This window comes from Myotis nattereri (assembly GCF_964212035.1).
Source record: "Myotis nattereri genome assembly, chromosome: X".
In the NCBI taxonomy this organism is placed as follows: domain Eukaryota; kingdom Metazoa; phylum Chordata; class Mammalia; order Chiroptera; family Vespertilionidae; genus Myotis; species Myotis nattereri.
Window position 1 is genome coordinate 55634245 of NC_138078.1, and position 16983 is coordinate 55651227.

Here is a 16983-nt window from a genome sequence, read left to right on the forward strand (position 1 = left end):
TCGGTGCTCCTGCATTGGGTGCATATATGTTTATCAGGGTTATATCCTCTTGTTGTATTGATCCCTTTAGTATTATGAAGTGGCCTTCCGTATCTCTTGTTATGGCCTTCACTTTGAGGTCTATTTTGTCTGATATAAGTATCGCTACCCCAGCTTTTTTTTTTCATTTCCATTTTCCTGAAAGATATTTTTACATCCCTTCACTTTCAGTCTGTGTGAGTCCCTTCTAATGAGGTGGGTCTCTTGTAGACAGCAAATATATGGGTCATGTTTTTTTTATCCATTCAGCCACTCGATGTCTTTTGATTGGACCATTTATTCCATTTACATTTAAAGTTCTTATTGAAAGGTACTTGTTTGTAGCCATTTCAATTTTTTTGTGTGTGTGTGGCTGTTTTCTTTCTGGGCTTTTTAGTTCTTCTTTTTACACCAGTCTCTTTAGCATTTCTTGCATTGCTGGCTTGGTGGTGATAAACTCCTTTAGCCTTTTTTTTGTCTGTGAAGCTTCTTATTTCCCCTCCAATTTTGAATGATAGCCTTGCTGGATAGAGTATTCTTGGATTCAGTCCTTTGCTTTGCATCACTTTCTAAATTTCTGTCCATTCTTTTCTGGCCTGATGTATTTCTGTTGAGAAATCATTTGATAATCTGATGGGGGATCCTTTGTAGGTAACTCTCTGTTTCTCTCTTGCAGCCTTTAAGATTCTGTCTTTGTCTTGTACATTTGCCATCGTTATTATGAGGTGTCTTGGTTGGGTCTTTTGGTGTTCATCTTGCCTGGGACTCTCTGTACTTGTGTAACTTTTTTCTTCCCCGTATCAGGGAAGTTTTCTGACATTATTTCTTCAAATAGATTTTCTAATCCTTGCTGCTCTTCTTGTCCTTCTTGCAGCCCTATTATGCGTATGTTACTTCGTTTCATGTTGTCCCGAAGCTCCCTTAGGCTCTCCTCCTGCTTTTTAATTTTTTTCTCCAGTTGCTGTTCAGATTGATCTTGTTTCTCTGCCTTATCTTCTAATTCACTAATTCGGTCCTCTGCTTCTTCTAGTCTGCTGTTGAAGATTTCCATGGTGTTTTTGATTGTAGCTATATCACTTTTCATTTCTTCCTGATTCTTGCATAGGTTGTTGATTTCCTCATCCATCCGGTGAATGAATTGTACAACCATTATTCTGAATTCTTTTTCTGTCATGTTGCATGCTTCAACTTCATTAATGTCCTTTCTTGGTGACTCCTCATTGTCTTTCCTCTGGGTTTGTTTCGTCTCTTCATTCTGATTATCTCCCGATGGTTCAAACGTCGAGTTGCGTGGGCCTGGGACGTGTGCAGTGGGAGCCTCCCACCACCCTAGTGTCACTGAAGAGCTCTGACACTAAGATGTGCGGTTGTTACGCGTTGGTGGGAACCAGGCTCGCTCAGAGTCAGTGTTTTCAGTGCTCAATGTGGCCTCGTACACGACCTTAGAGTCAGGGACCCTGCCTGCACTGTGCTGAAACAGAGACCCCCCTGAAGCGTGTTGAAAACCAGAGCCCCCTAGCCTGCACCAGGAGTCAGAGTTCCCCAGAATCCAGTATCAGAGTCTCTGTTGCTTCGCGTGACCTTGCCTTGAGAATCAGGGTCCCTGTGTGCCCTTGCACCAGGAATTGGATTTACTGGCTCTTAGTATGAGCTCTTAGTATGAATGCACAGGAAATGAGGATCTCAGGTGCAGGTGAAAAGAAACACAGTGAAGTCACTGGTGCTTGGTGCTGCCACCTTCCCAGAGAATCGGGGTCCCTGGGCCTGTGGTATGTGGGACAAATTCTCGGTGTTCGCACGATTGCTCCCAGCCCAGGGCTCAGAAGCCAGCAGTGCGCCTAGGCTCAGTTCCTGGGGTTCGTGCATTTGCTCCCAACCCTGGGCTCAGAAGCCGGTTGTGCGCCTAGGCTCAGTTCCTGGGGTTCGCGCGTTTGCTTCCAGCCCAGGGCTCAGAAGCCTGCAGTGCGCCTAGGCTCAGTTCCTAGGGTTTGAGCATTTGCTCCCAGCCCAGGGCTCAGAAGCTGGCAGAGCACGTAGGATCAGTTCCAAGGTGCTCTCACACTTCCAGGCTAAAGTTCCTGGAGCGCTGAGGCCCTGCAAGGGGTGGGTCTATCAGTTAGTTACTCTGGCGCTGCCTGAAAACCTGCGGAAAGGGGTGATGAGCTCTGTTACTCACGGATCTGCCGCGGGGATTTCTGAACTTTTGGTGTCCGCAGGTCTGTAGCTGTGGTTGCAGGTCTCTTTCCCCCGTGGCTGCAGGGTCCTGGTATGCGTCTGAGATCAGACTAGGTGGTGCTGAGGCCAGGATCGTAGTCTCAAGCAGCTCTGTTTCCCAAGATGGCATGGTTGCCGTGACTGTGCTGGCCGCCCAGGAGTGTCCGCTCAGGGAGCGGGACTCCACCGCCTAAGACTGCCCGGTTTAGCAGCCCCTTAGAAGACCTGCAGAATCTAACTGTCCCTAGCTCATACACACACACCACACGCGTCCACACACTCCTCTATCACTTCCTTGCGCTCTCACACTCTCTCCCTCCCTACGTTCCTGCTGGTCGCCATTTTGGAAGTCTCTGATTGGAACATTTAATCCATTTACATTTAAAGTTATTATTGGTAGGTGCTGATTTATTGCCATTTTAATTCTGTATACCTAGGTTTCTCTCTCTATTTCTTCTCAATATAGGAGTCCCTTTAGCAATTCTTTTAATGCTGACTTGATGGTGATAAACTCCTTTAGCCTTTTTTGTCTGGGAAGCTCTTTATGTCACCATCTATTTTGAATGATAGCCTTCCTGGACATAGTAATCTTTGTTTCAGATCCTTGCTTTCCATTACCTGGAGTACTTTATGCCATTCCCTTCTGGCCTGTAGAGTTTCTTTTTTCTTTCTTTCTTTCTTTTTTTTTTTTGGTGCTTGTTTTTTCTTTTTTTAATTAAAGCTTTATTGTTCAGATTATTGCATTTGTTCCTCTTTTTTCCCCCCATAACTCCCCTCCTCCCAGTTCCCACCCCACCCTCCGCCCTCACTCCCCACCCACTGTCCTTATCCATAGGTGCACGATTTCTGTCCAGTCTCTTTCTGCATCTCCCACACCCCTTTCCCCCCCAAGAATAGTCAGTCCATTCCCTTTCTATGTCCCTGATTCTATTTTAATCACCAGTTCATTCTGTTCATCAGATTATTTATTCACTTGATTCTTAGATTCACTTGTTGATAGATGTGGATTTGTTGTTCATAATTTGTATCTTTACTTTTTTCTTCTTCTTCCTCTTCTTAAAGGATACCTTTCAGCATTTCATATAATACTGGTTTGGTGGTGATGAACTCCTTTAGCTTTTCCTTATCTGTGAAGCTCTTTATCTGACCTTCAATTCAGAATGATAGCTTTGCTGGATAAAGTAATCTTGGTTGTAGTTTCATAGTAGTCATCACTTTGAATATTTCTTGCCACTCCCTTCTGGCTTTGAAAGTTTCTGTTGAGAAATCAGCTGACAGTTGTATGGGTATTCCCTTGTAGGTAACTGAGTTTCTTTGTCTTGCTGCTTTTAAGATTCTCTTTGTCTTTTGCTCTTGGCATTTTAATTATGATGTGTCTTGGTGTGGTCCTCTTTGGATTCCTTTTGTTTGGGGTTCTCTGTGCTTCCTGGACTTGTAAGTCTATTTCTTTCACCAGGTAGGGGAAGTTTTCTGTCATTATTTCTTCAAATAGGTTTTCAATATCTTGCTCTCTCTCTTCTTCTGGCACCCCTATAATTCTGATGTTGGTACGCTTGAAGCTGTCCCAGAGGCTCCTTACACTATCTTCGTATTTTAGGATTCTTTTTTCATTTTGCTTTTCCGGTTGGGTGTTTTTTGCCTCTTCTCAGTTCAAATCTTTGACTTGATTCTTGCACTCCTCTGGTCTGCTGTTGGGAGTCTGTATAATATTCTTTATTTCAGTCAGTGTATGCTTAATTTCTAGTTGGTTCTTTATCACAACATCGAGGGTCTCAATAGATTTCTTGAGGATCTCACTGTATTTATCGGCAGTCTCACCAGTCTTTTCGAGGGCCTTACTAAGTTTATCGGCAGCTTCTAGACAGTTCTTGAGAGACCTTAAAAGTGTGGTTTTGAACTCTATATCTTCCATTTCTGTCATTTGTGTCCTGTTTCTTTGTCTCCACATTTTTTATGCTTTCTTGGTGCACCCCCTTGTGGTCTTTGTGCGCAGTCTTGTTGTAGTTAATCCTCGATTGTTGTAGGTAATACTGGGGGAGATTTGACCTCCAGGCCAACTGGCTGTGAGAGTGGCCTGTCGAGTTTCTTATGAGAAATCAGGTGTCAGTCTTATGGGAGCTCCTTTATAGGTATCATATTGCTTTTCTCTCGCTGTCTCTAAGATTCTCTCTTTGTCTTTAATTTTTGGCATTTAATTGATGATGTGCCTGGGCATGGCTGGGTTAGAGTTTGTCTTACTTGGGACTCTCTCTGCCTTCTGAACTTTTGTTTCTTTTTCCTTCACCAGATTAAGGAAGTTGTCTGCCTTCATTTCATCGAACATGTTCTCTATTCCTTCCTCACTTTCATTCCTTCTGGCAACTTATTATCCAAGTACTGTTAAGTTTCATGTTTAACCACTGCTCCCTTAACACATACTGTTGTTTAATTGTTTTTTCTTTTTAGTTCTCTGTATGATTTTTTTCTACCCTATCTTCCATTTCATTCATCTGATCCTTGGCTTCCCATATTCTGCTGTGTTTCCGTTCCGTTATGTTCTTTACTAGTGCTATATCATTCCGCACAGTTATTATATCTTTTATTATGCCATTGATCATCTTTGCCATCATTATTCTGAGCTCTATGTCTAATAAATTTCTTATCTGCATTTCATTTAGCTCTTCTGAAGAATTCTTTCTTCTTGGTGGTTGTTTTTTTTATCTCCCTATGTTGGCTCTCTGGATTTGTGACTGTGTATTAGGTAGTTATGCTACGCCTCCCAATCTCTAGTGCAGGACAGTGTCAAACTGTTTCTGACTAATTAGATTAGGCAAAGACTCAAAGCCTCCTGAGACCTGCCTCGGCCTGCAGACTGATGGGATTCTGTCAAGTAGCCTCAGGCAATGGTCCACAAGTGGGGTGAGAAGTTTTCCAACAGGATGTGTTAATTGCTTCTGCCTGGAGCTAATTGTTATTCTTAGTCTCTTAATGGTCCTCATAAACTCCAGAGTGTGGAGCAAGGGGTTTTTCAATAGGGTGCAGTAACTGTATCCCCCCCCCCCCCCCCAAGGCAAAAACTTCCTGGATGGCAAAGGTCTGCCTGACAAAGATGTCCTCCACAGTGTGAGAGAATGACTCAGCATAGGAAACTGAGGTGTGTGCCCCATCCCTGGCCTCTGATCACACAGCTCCTGTCCACTCTGTCCTCCCTCTACTGCAGTGGTTCTCAACTTTCTGGCCCTTTAAGTACAGTTCCTCATTTTGTGACCCAACCATAAAATTCTTTTCGTTGCTACTTCATAACTGTAATGTTGCTACTGTTATGAATTGTAATGTAAATATATGATATGCAGGATGGTCTTAGGCTACCCCTGTGAAAGGGTCGTTCGACCGCCAAAGGCGTCGCGACCCACAGGTTGAGAACCACTGCTCTATTGGCTGCACACAAAATTTTGTGCTTTGGCCGTTTAAGAGGGTGCCTGACTCTCCCTGGCAGACAGCAACCCTAATATTTTTCACAGCCTAATGTTATGTGGGCACTTTTCTCAGTGCTGGTGCTGTATGCTGGGGGATGCAGCTTGGGTTTTAGACCTCAGAATTTTTTTTTTTAATTAAATCTTTATTGTTCAGATTATTACAGTTGTTCCTCTTTTTTCCCCCTATAGTTCCCTTCCACCCAGTTCCCACCCCACCCTCTGCCTTATCTGTGAAGCTCTATCTGACCTTCAATTCTAAATGATAGCTTTGCTGGGTGAAGTAATCTTGGTTGTAGGTTCTTGCTATTCATCACTTTGAATATTTCTTGCCACTCCCTTCTGGCCTGCATAGTTTCTATTGAGAAATCATCTGACAATCTTATGGGTACTCCCTTGTAGGTAACTGACTGTTTTTCTCTTACTGCTTTTAAGATTCTCTCTTTGTCTTTTGCTCTTGGCATTTTAATTATGATGTGTCTTGGTGTGGTCCTCTTTGGATTCCTTTTGTTTGGGCTTCTCTGCCCTTCTTGGACTTGTAAGTCTATTTCTTTCACCAGGTAGGTGAAGTTTTCTGTCACTATTTCTTCAAGTAGGTTTTCAATATCTTGCTCTCTCTCTTCTTCTGGCACCCCCATAATTCGGATGTTGGTACACTTGAAGTTGTCCCAGAGGCATCTTACACTATCTTCATATTTATGGATTATTTTTTCTTTTTGTTTTTCCAGTTGGGTGTTTTTTGCTTCTTCATATTTCAAATCTTTGACTTGATTCTTGAAATCCTCTAGTCTGCTGTTGGATCTCTGTATAATATTCTTTATTTCAGTCAGTGTATGCTTAATTTCTAGTTGGTCCTTTTTCATATCCTTGAGTTTCTCACTAGATTTATTGAGGATCTCACTAAATTTATTGGTGGTTTCTAGAAAATTCTTGAAAAACCTTATGTGTGGTTTTGAACTCTATATCCAGGTGTTTACTTTCCTCCAGTTCTGTCATTTGTGACCTGTTTATTTGTCTTTGCATTTTTTATGCTTCCCTGTGTTGATAGAGTGGCTTTCTGTGCTAGGTGTCCTATAGGGCCCAGTGGCTCAGCCTCCGCAATTACCTGAGGTGGACACTCTTGGTGCACCCCCTTGTGGGCTGTGTGCACAGTCTTGTTGTAGTTATCCTTGATTGTTGTAGGTATCACTTTGAGGAATTGACCTCCAGGCCAATTGGCTGTGGGAGAGCTTCTGTGCTGGAGACAGCATTATGGGGCAAGACTTGCTTCAGTGGGGCTTTGGTGCTCACTGAGTCTGCCCCCTGAGTGTGTCCCTTATGGATCTGAGGAGTTGTAGTCTGCATGGTCCCACTCTGACCACTGGGTACACTGGCTCTTGGATCTAAGGAGGTGCTAATTTAACCTCTGCCTGAGGCTACCCAGCAGGAGCTACGAAGAGATTTGCAGATTCCCCTTTCTTGTTTGGGGTTTGGAGGTGCCCAGATGAGGCCCAGTTGTGAAGCAATGCAAGCTTCTGTGGGGCCTTGGGCCTCCTTTTGGGTGTTCTAGGTCTCTCTGACCCAGCTGCAGTTTGTTAGGTAATTTTCAGATTCCAAAGGGCCAGGGCATTCATATGCAAAAGCCTTTGTGCACAGCTTGGTTGGGGCGGGGTCTTAGGGAATCAACAGGGTGGGGCAAACAGCTATGGCTGATCCTCAACCCTGCCCTAAGAGAACCTGGGTCTCAGTGTTCTGTGGTAATCGCTGCAAGCACCTCTGAGAGAAAGCCGCCCTCGAGTTCCGCCCACTGCCAGACAGTTCAGTTTCTCCCCGTATGAGTCTGGGTCCTCATTGACTCGTCCGGAACTGGAGTTTAGAGCAGTCAGGAGCTTTTGACTCCCTCCCGATTGAAAAAGACAACCGCCTCCTCAGTTGTCAGCCCTTTCCATGTGTGCCTCCATACCGCTGCACTTTCCTTCTGCACCTCCTCTGAGTCTCAGTGTGCTTTTCTCTTTCCTTCTAGTTGTAGAATTTCCACTCAGTCAGCCTTCCTGTAGTTTTGGATGATGTTCGTTTTGTCTTTTATTTGTATTTTTGAAATGGTTGTATGAGGCAGCAATTTCAGGTTTTTACCTATGCTGCCATCTTGGTTTCTCTCCAAACAGCACATTCTAGACCTCAGAGTTTTTAGTGACGACTCCAAATAGATGAGATATCTCTCTGTCACTTCAATTGCTGTTTGCGGGAGCTTGGAGAGCCCATTTTCGCTTCCGCTCTTGCAGTTTCCACTGTCCTCCCTTGTTTACCAGGGACCTGTCCAGCCTGTCTGTGGTGGATTATTCAGGTGAGGCATCTTTTTTGCCTTTTTTAGAAGTGGAGGCCATTTTGTTTGAAGTTTGATGGGGTTATAGAAGACTTCAACTATGGTACTTTGCTGCGACTGGATTGTTCTCAAGGCTACACTGAGGAAAACACTATCTTTGGTGAGTTTATTTCCTCTGGAATTGTTTCTGTATAAGGTGAATAGAAGATCTGATTTTACTGATGAATAGTTTATAGAGATGGTTAATTTGGGGCTCATCTTATTTGTTACTAGTGGCCCAGTGCACAAATTCGTGCACATGGAATGGAAATTAATGATAATAAATATTTTATTATCGCTATTCGCCCTTTCTCTTTAATAGAAGTGTCAACCAAATTTACGATTGACAATGACAGATGGAATCACACATGGTGGATTGGTGCCAGTGAGAGCTTTATATGTATCATGCATGCGCAAGTCAACTTAGCCTTTTATAGATATAGAACAAACTTGCTAAATTAGACCTGCTTTCTGATTTAGCTAAACTTTTTCGAGCCCAGTGAAGCACCCCAACTTCTCTTTCAGGTCATTGTCAGCAACACAGCAGTAAATATCAACATGAAGCAGATTATCACTGTAGATCACTCAGGGAGAACAAAGGGTAAAATATTTTACTGCAGCAGTGTTTGACTATATTCTGCACAGTGAGAAAACCTGAAGTCATTTTCATGGTCCACCATTTCTTCTTTTCAATCGGGTTAAGTTTCTAAGCTTTCTAAATCTCCATTTTCCGGCTAATGAAAAGAAAATAGGACTCCGCTGAGTCTCCTATCTGCCTACTCCAGGACTTCTGTGTGGATCAAATGAGATGAGGCACAGGAAAATGCTTCACAGACATTTGGTTACAGTGTAAAGTGTTTTCACCTGGTTATAAAGCAAGTCATGTTCCTGGGCTGAAGAAACTAAGGAGGCTAGTTGTAGCTAGGGAGAGGAAGCCGGCGTTGCTATGTGACGTCATTGCCCAGATGTAGGGAAGGACACTTAGCATGTTAGCTTTTTATATGTATAGATATCTTTAAAGATTATGTTACTCTCTGGCTGCTGTGACTCAGGTGTTGAGCAATGACCTATGAACCAGGAGGTAACGGTTTGATTCCTGGTTAGGGTACATGCCCAAGTTTCAGGCTCAATCCCTGGTAGGGGTGAGGTGTGGGCGTGCAGCAGGCAGCCAATCAATGATTCTCTTTCATCATCGATGTTTCTATCTCTTCTCCTTTCCTCTCTGAAATCAATAAAACGTGTTTTTTAAAAAGATCACGTGGTTAATTCTTGTATAACTGTGAGATAAGATAGTTAAGTATTTTTAGCCTTATTTTTTATAGGGTTAGAATTTCACATCTCTGAAAATTATGATTATATTTGAATACTTTGCATGTTAGTTCAGTTTTGTCAATCGATTTCCAGTATGTTTAGAGAAACTGTGACCAGGAAAATAATAAATTCTATTTACTTCCCAGCCCCCAGGATACAATTTTTTGCCATTGAAATTGCTCGGAACCGGGAAGGCCATAACAAAGTAGTTTACACCAGTGTTCAAGACAAAGAAGAAGAGAAAGGAGCCAACAGAGGAGAAGAAGAGAAAACCAACAAAGGAGGAGAAAAAGAAAAAGAAGCCAACAAAGGAATCAACAAACATGATTAAACATCTATGTAAGGTAGAAAGGGAATAATACTGTAGAGACTATGACTCAACTGATTCTACAAGTACCGTGATGTTACTTATACAGATCCTGTGGTCAAATGTATGTTCTTGTTCAATTCAAGGACATGCAGAAGGATATTTTTTTTAAGCCTAATTATTAGGAGCTGCTCTGGTTGTTGTGTTGTATGAACTGGCTTAAAGACTATTTGTGGGGTCATAGTTCATTGTTTCTTGGTATATTTTTTCTTGATTCTTCACTGGTCAAGTACGAAATTTTGTAAATAAATTTATTTTGGTTCTTATGACTGTCTATAGCTGATTAAATTTTAAAAGGTATTTAAAAATTTTTGACACCTTAATCTCTATGCCATAGCATATATAAAATGATCTATGCTTGTTTCTATTTAAATTTTTTTTTAATTACAGTCAACATACAATACCATATTAGTTTCAGGTGCACAACACAATGATCAGACAGTTATATAATTTACGTAGCAATCACTCAGACAAGTCCAGCACTCATCTGTTACCATACATAGCCATTACATTATTATAGACTATACTAGAGGCCCAGTGCATGAAATTCGTGCAGTGGGGGGTGGTCCCCTCAGCCCATCCTGCACCCTCTCCAATCCGGGACCCCTTGGGGGATGTCTGACTGCCAGTTTAGGCCTGATTCTGGGGATTGACTGGTCCGACTGCCGGTTTAGGCCTGATCCTGGAGATGGGCCCTAAACTGGCAGTCGGATATCCCTCTCACAATCTGGGACTACTGGCTCCTAACTGCTCACCTGCCTGCCTGATTGTCCCTAACTGCCCCCGTTGCTGGCCTGGTCACCCCCAAGTGCCCCCCCTGCCAGCCTGGTCGCCCCCAACTGCCTCCCCCCTCGCCAGTCTGGTCTCCCTTAACTGCCTCTGCCGCTGGCCTGGTTGCCTCTTACTGCCCCCCATGCCAGCCTGGTTGCCCCCAAACTGCCCCCCTGTCAGCTTGGTTGCCCCTCTCTGCCCCCCTCTGCTGGCCTGGTCGCCCCTCACTGTCCCCTCCCCCCCCACCAGCCTGTTCGCCCCACACAGCTTACTGCTCAGTTGTTTGGTCGTCCCTCACTAACCCCCCCTGCTGGCCTGGTCGCCCCACGCAGCCTGCTGCTCGGTCGTTTGGTCATCCCTCACTAACCCCCCTGCCGACCTGGTCGCCCCATGCTGTCTGCTGCTCAGTCATTTGGTCGGTCCTCACTAACCCCTGGTTGCCCCATATAGCCTGTTTGGTCGTCCTTTCAGTTGTTTCAGTTTTGATGGTTGCTTAGGCTTTTATATATACTAGAGGCCCGGTACACAAAAATTTGTGCACTCAGGGGGAGGTGGGTCCCTCAGCCTGGCCTGTGCCCTCTTGCAGTCTGGGATCCCTTGGGAGTTATCGACCTGCTGGCTTAGGCCTGCTCCCAGGTGGCAGAGGGCAGGCCCAATCCCTAGGTGCAGCCCCTGGTCGGGCTCAGAGCAGGGCTGATTGGGGATTTGGAGCGCCGCCCCCTGTCATGCACAGAGCAGGGGGGATCGGGAGGTTGCGATGCCACCCTCAGTCACGCTCAGGGTAGGGCTGATTGGAGGGTTTGGGCATCGCCCCCTGTCACACTCAAGGCAGGGTCAATGGGGAGGTTGTGGCACCACCCCCTGTCACGCACAGAGCAGGGCCAATCAGGGGGTTGGGGCACTGCCCCCTGTCACTAACAGAGCAGGGCCCATCAGGGGTGTTGGGGCTCCGTACCCTGTCACACACAGAGCAGGGCGGATCAGGGGGTTGGGGCGCCGTACCCTGTCACACTCAAGGCAGGGCCGATGGGGAGGTTATGGCCCTACCCTGTCACATGCAGAGTAGGGCCTCTGGGGGGGGGGGGGCTTGGGGTGCTGCACCCTGTCACACACAGAGCAGGGCCGATCAGGGGGTTGGGGCGCCGCACGCAGCCTGTCACACACAGAGCCGCAGGGCGATCAGGGGGTTGGGGAGCTCCCCCCCTATCAGGCACAGAGCAGGGCTGATAGGGAGGTTGTGGCCCCGCCCCCTGTCATACACAGAGCCACAGGGCGATCAGGCGGTTTGGGTGCTGCCCCCTGTCACACTGATCCCGGTTCCAGGAGGCCTCGTGGCTCCGCTGATCCCGGTGCTGGGAGGCATATTACCCTTTTACTACATAGGATAGAGGCCTGGTGCACGGGTAGGGGCCGGCTGGTTTGCCCTGAAGGGTGTCCTGGATCAGGGTGGGGGTCCCGCTTGGGTGCCTGGCCAGCCTGGATGAGGCGATGATGGCTGTTTGCATCTGGTCACACCCCCTTCAGGGTGGGTGTCCCCACTGGGGTGCCTGGCCATTCTGTGTGAGGGGCTGAGGGCCGTTTTCAGGCTGGCAGGTGACTGAAGCTCCCTACCGCTCCTCTTTTCCTTTTTTTTTTTTATTCTTGGATTTATGGCTGTCACTGGAGCTGAGAGCCGGCTTTAGGTGTGAGACCTCGCTGCTGAAAGCAGGCTTCTGGCTTTGTTTACTTTCTGTATTTGAAACTTTGTTGTGACTCCAGCTCTGAGATCCCGGCTGACTGAAAGAGGTTTCTGGGGTTTTGTTTAGCTTCTGTATTTATAACAATGTTTCTTAGTAGCTCAGAGCCCAGCAGCGGCAGGCGGATAACGTTGGAGTCCTTCGTCACTGAAGCAAGCAAGCCTCATGTTAGTTTCAAGCTGCCTGGCTGCTGACCGCCATCTTGGCTGGCAGTTAATTTACATATCTCGCTGATTAGCCAATGGGAAGGGTAGCGGATATACGCCAATTTCCATGTTTCTCTTTTATTAGATAGGATAGATTCCATGTGCTGTACCCCACATCCCCATGATTTTTGTAACTACCAATTTGTACTTCTTAATCTCTTCCACTTTTTCACCCATTCTCCTAGCCCCGCTGCCATCTAGCAACCATCAAAATGTTCTCTGTACCTGAGTTTGTGTATGTTTTGTTTGTTCATTAATTTTTTTCTTTAGATCCCACATATATGTGAAATCATATGGTATTTGTTTTTTTTCTGTGTGACTTATTTTGTTAGCACAATCACCCCTAGATCCATACTTATTGTAGGTAGCAATGTTTAATTTTTTATGGCTGAGTAATATTCCACTATATATAATATTAGAGGCCTGGTGCACGAAATTTGTGCACTGGGGGCTGTCCCTCAGCCCAGCCTGCGCCATCTCCAATATGGGACCCCTCAGGTGATGTCTGACTGCCAGTTTAGGCCCGATCCCACAGGCTTGCCCCTAACCGCTTCTGCCTGCCAGCCTGATCACCACTAACTACTCCCCTGCCAGCCTGAACAACACCTAACTGCTCCCTTGCTGGCCCGATTGCCCCCAACTGCCCTCTCCTGCTGGCCCGAAAACCCCCAATTGCCCACCCCTGCTGGCCCGGTCGCCCCCACTGCCCTCCCCTTCCAGCCTGGTCGTCCCCAACTGCCCTCCCCTGCCAGCCTGGTCACCCCCAATTGCCCTCCTCTGCCGGCCCTGTTGCCCCCAACTGCTCTCCCCTGCAGGCCTGGTTGCCCACAACTGCCCTCTGCCGACCCATTCGCCCACAACTGCCCTCCCCTGCTGGCCTGGTTGCCCACAACTGCCCTCTGCTGGCCTGGTCGCCCACAGCTGCCCTCCCCTGCCAGCCATCTTTTGGCTGTGGGCACTACCATCTTTGAGGGTGGGGTGATAATTAGCATATTTCCTCCTTATTGGCTGTGGGCGCCACAATCTTTGTGACAGCGTGAGGGTCAATTAGCATATTCCTTTATTAGATAAGATGGGACGCTTCTTTATTCATCTACTTTTAATATATATTTTTTTACTTCAGAGAGGAAGGGAGAGGGAGAGAGAGATAGACACATCAATGATAAGAGAGAATCATTGGTTGGCTGACTCCTGCATGCTCCACACTGGGGATTGATCATCCAACCTGGGCATGTTCCCTGAGTGGGAATTGAACAGTGAACTCCTGATTCATAGGTTGATGCTCAATCACTGAACCATGCCAGCTGGGCGAACAAATTTTTTTTATATTCACTTGAGGATGGTTTGTCTATTACTTTTCATAGAGAGTGGAAGGGAGGGAGGGAGGGAGAGAAAGAAGGAGAGAGAGAGAGAGAGAGAGAGAGAGAGAGAGAGAGAGAGAGAGAGAAATGTCGATGTGAGAACCTGAAACCCAGGTGTGTGCCCTTGTCTGGAAATCGAACCCGAGACCCTTCAGTGTGCAACAACTGAGCAACACCAGCCAGGGCTATTCATTCATCTATTGATGGACACTTGGGTTACTTCCATATCTTCACTATGGCAAATAATGCTGCAATGAACATACGGATGCATATATGTTTTGTTTTGTTTTATTTAGTCTTTTGTGTTTCTTTGGATAAATACCCAGAAGTGGAATTTCTGGGTTCTTGTCTCTTGTTATAGCCTTTGTTTTATAGGGTATTTTCTCCCATATAAATGTTGCTGCCCAAGGTTTTTTTGTTTCTGTTTATATGAAATATCTTTTTTATTCCTCCACTTTCAGTCTGTGTGTGACTTTCAATCTGAAGTGGGTCTCTTGTAGACAGCATATATATAGGTCTTGTTTTGCATCCAGTCACTATCCTATATCATTTGATTGAAGCATTTAATCCATTTACATTTAAAGTAATTGCTGATAGGTGTGAACATTTTGCTGTTTTATTATTAATATATTTATCCTCTTTTGATCTTTTTAAAATTCTTTTTTAAATTTTAAAAAATTATTTATTTTTAATTTTTAAAATAATTCTTTATTGTTGAAAGTATTACATATGTTCCCCTTCCCCCCCTCCTTTGATCCCCTCCACCCCACCTCCACCCCACCTCCGCCCCCTGCTCAGGCCCTCACCACCCCATTGTCTGTGTCCATATGCAATGCATATATGCCTACAAGGTGATTGGTTGATTACCTCTGATGCACCCACCCTTCCCCACCTTTCCTTCAAGATTTTGCACTCTGTTCCATGCTTCCATGTCTCTTGATCCACTTCCATTCATCAGTTTGTTACTTAGATTCCACCTATGAGTGAGATCATGTGATACTTGTTTTTCTCTGACTGACTTATTTCACTTACCATGCTCTTCTACAAGTCCTTCCATGCTCTCAAAGGGTAAGAAATTATTCTTTTTTACTGATGCATAGTATTCCATGGTATCGATGTACCATAGCTTTTTTATCCACTCATCTACTGATGGGCACTTGGGCTGTTTCCAGATCTTAGCTATTGTGACTGTGCTGCTATGTACATAGAGGTGCATATATTCTTTCTGATTAGTGTTTTGGGTTTCTTAGGATATAATCCTAGAAGTGGGATCACTGGGTCAAATGGCAGTTCCATATTTAATTTTTTGAGAAAACTCCATACTAGCTGCACCAGTCTGCAGTCCCACCACCACTGCACTAGGGTTCCCTTTTCTCCACATCCTCTCCATTACTTCTCATTTGTTGATTTGTTGATGGTAGCCATTCTGATAGGTGTGAGGTGATACCTCATTGTCATTTTAATTTGCATCTCTCTGATGATTGGTGACTTTGAGCATTTTTTCATATGTCTCTTGGCCCTCTGTGTATCCACTTTGGAGAAGTGTCTATTTAGGTCCTTTGCCAATTTTTTAATTGGGTTGTTTGTAGGAATGAGAATCTTTCAACAGATTGAGATTACCCTCTGGAGAATTGCAGGAGATTGTATTTTTGTGAGAATTTGTCCATTTCATCCACATTGTTCAGCTTGTTGGCATATAGTTGTTTATAGAATTTTCTTACAATCCTTTGTATTTCTGTGGTGTCAGTAGTTACTTCTCTGCTTTTGTGTCTGATTTTATTTTTTTGGGTCCTCTTTGTTTCTTGATGATTCTTTTTTTTTAAATTTAAATTCTTTATTGTTTAAAGTATTACATATGTCTCCTTTTCCCCCATTTGTTTCTTGATGATTCTTTCTAATGGTTCATCAATCTTGTTTATCCTTTTGAAGAACCAGCTCTTCATTTCATTGATTATTTGTATTGGTTTCTTAAAAAAAGCCTCCATGTCATTTATTTCTGCTCTAATCTTTTTCCCCCCCTTTGTTCTACTTTGGGCTTTTCTTGTTGTTCTTTTTCTAGTTCTCTAAGTTTTAGGGTTAAATACTTTATTATTAATATTTCTTGTTTTCTGAGGAAGGCTTATAGATCTCTGAATTTTCCTCTCGGGACTGCTTTAGCTGTGTCCCAGAGATTTTGGGTTGTTGTATGTTTATTTTCATTTTCTTTCCAGGAATTTTTTGATTTCTTTCTTGATCTTGTTGGCAACCCATTCATTGTTCAATAACATGCTATTTAGGCTCCATGTGTTTGAATGTTTTAGTTTTTTTTTTTACTGTTGTTGATTTCTAATTTCATTCCACTGTGATCTGAGAAGATGCTTGATATGATTTCAGTCTTCTTGAACTTTTAGAGACCTGTTTTGTGTCCTAACATGTGGTCTATCTTTGTGAATGACCCATGTCCACTTGAGAAGAATGTATATTCTGCAGATTTGGGGTCAAATGTTCTATAAGTGTCAATTAAATCCCTCTGATCAGTGTGTCCTTTAGAGTCACTTTTGTTAAGTTTTTGTCTGGCAGATCTATCCAGTGAAGTCAGCAGGTTGTTAAATTCCCCCAAAATGACTATATTGTTGTCTATCTCTCCCTTCAAATCCTTCCTTTCCGTTACCTTGGGTACTTCATGCCATTTCCTTCTGGCCTGTAGAATTTCTGATGATAAAGCAGGTGTCAGCCTTATGTAGCTCCTTTGTAGGTAACAATTTGCTTTTCTCTTGCTGCTTTTAAGATTCTCTTTGTCTTTAGTCTTGGCATTTAAATGATGATGTGTCTGGGTGTGGGCCTGTTTACGTTCTTCTTGCTTGGGATTCTCTGTGCCTCCTGAACTTGTATAAATTTTTCCTTTACCAAGTTAGAAAAGTTTTCTACCATTATTTCTATTTCTCTATCTATTTATCCCTTTCGGCCTCGTCTGGGTACTTAAAATGTGAATACTATTACATTTCATGGCTTACCACAGCTCCTTTAAGCTCTCCTGTTTTTTAATTGTTTTTTTCTTTTTGGCTCTCTGATTGAATTATTTTTTCAATTCTGTCTTCTAATTCACTGATTTGATCCTCAGCTTCCCCTAATCTGCTGTGTATTCCTTCCAATGTTTTCTTTATTTGTGCTATATCATTCTTTATTTCTGACTCTTCTTTTTTCATAGTTACTATACCTTTTCTCAT

At 44.2% G+C, this 16983-nt stretch overlaps 1 protein-coding gene across 2 annotated transcripts in view; it reads left to right on the forward strand.

The window, feature by feature from the left end:
- PBDC1 (polysaccharide biosynthesis domain containing 1) overlaps positions 1-16983 on the forward strand; it is a 418787-nt gene that overhangs the window by 30857 nt on the left and 370947 nt on the right. The window contains exons 5-6 of one of the 2 annotated variants that reach the window (XM_081080888.1): positions 8035-8146; positions 9483-9969. The exons of the other annotated variant lie outside the window; for it this stretch is intronic. Coding sequence (XP_080937014.1) covers positions 8035-8146; positions 9483-9667 — 297 coding nt within the window. The 3' untranslated portion in view covers positions 9668-9969. Of the gene's footprint in view, positions 1-8034; positions 8147-9482; positions 9970-16983 lie in introns of those variants that run through there. 2 annotated transcript variants of the gene reach the window in all.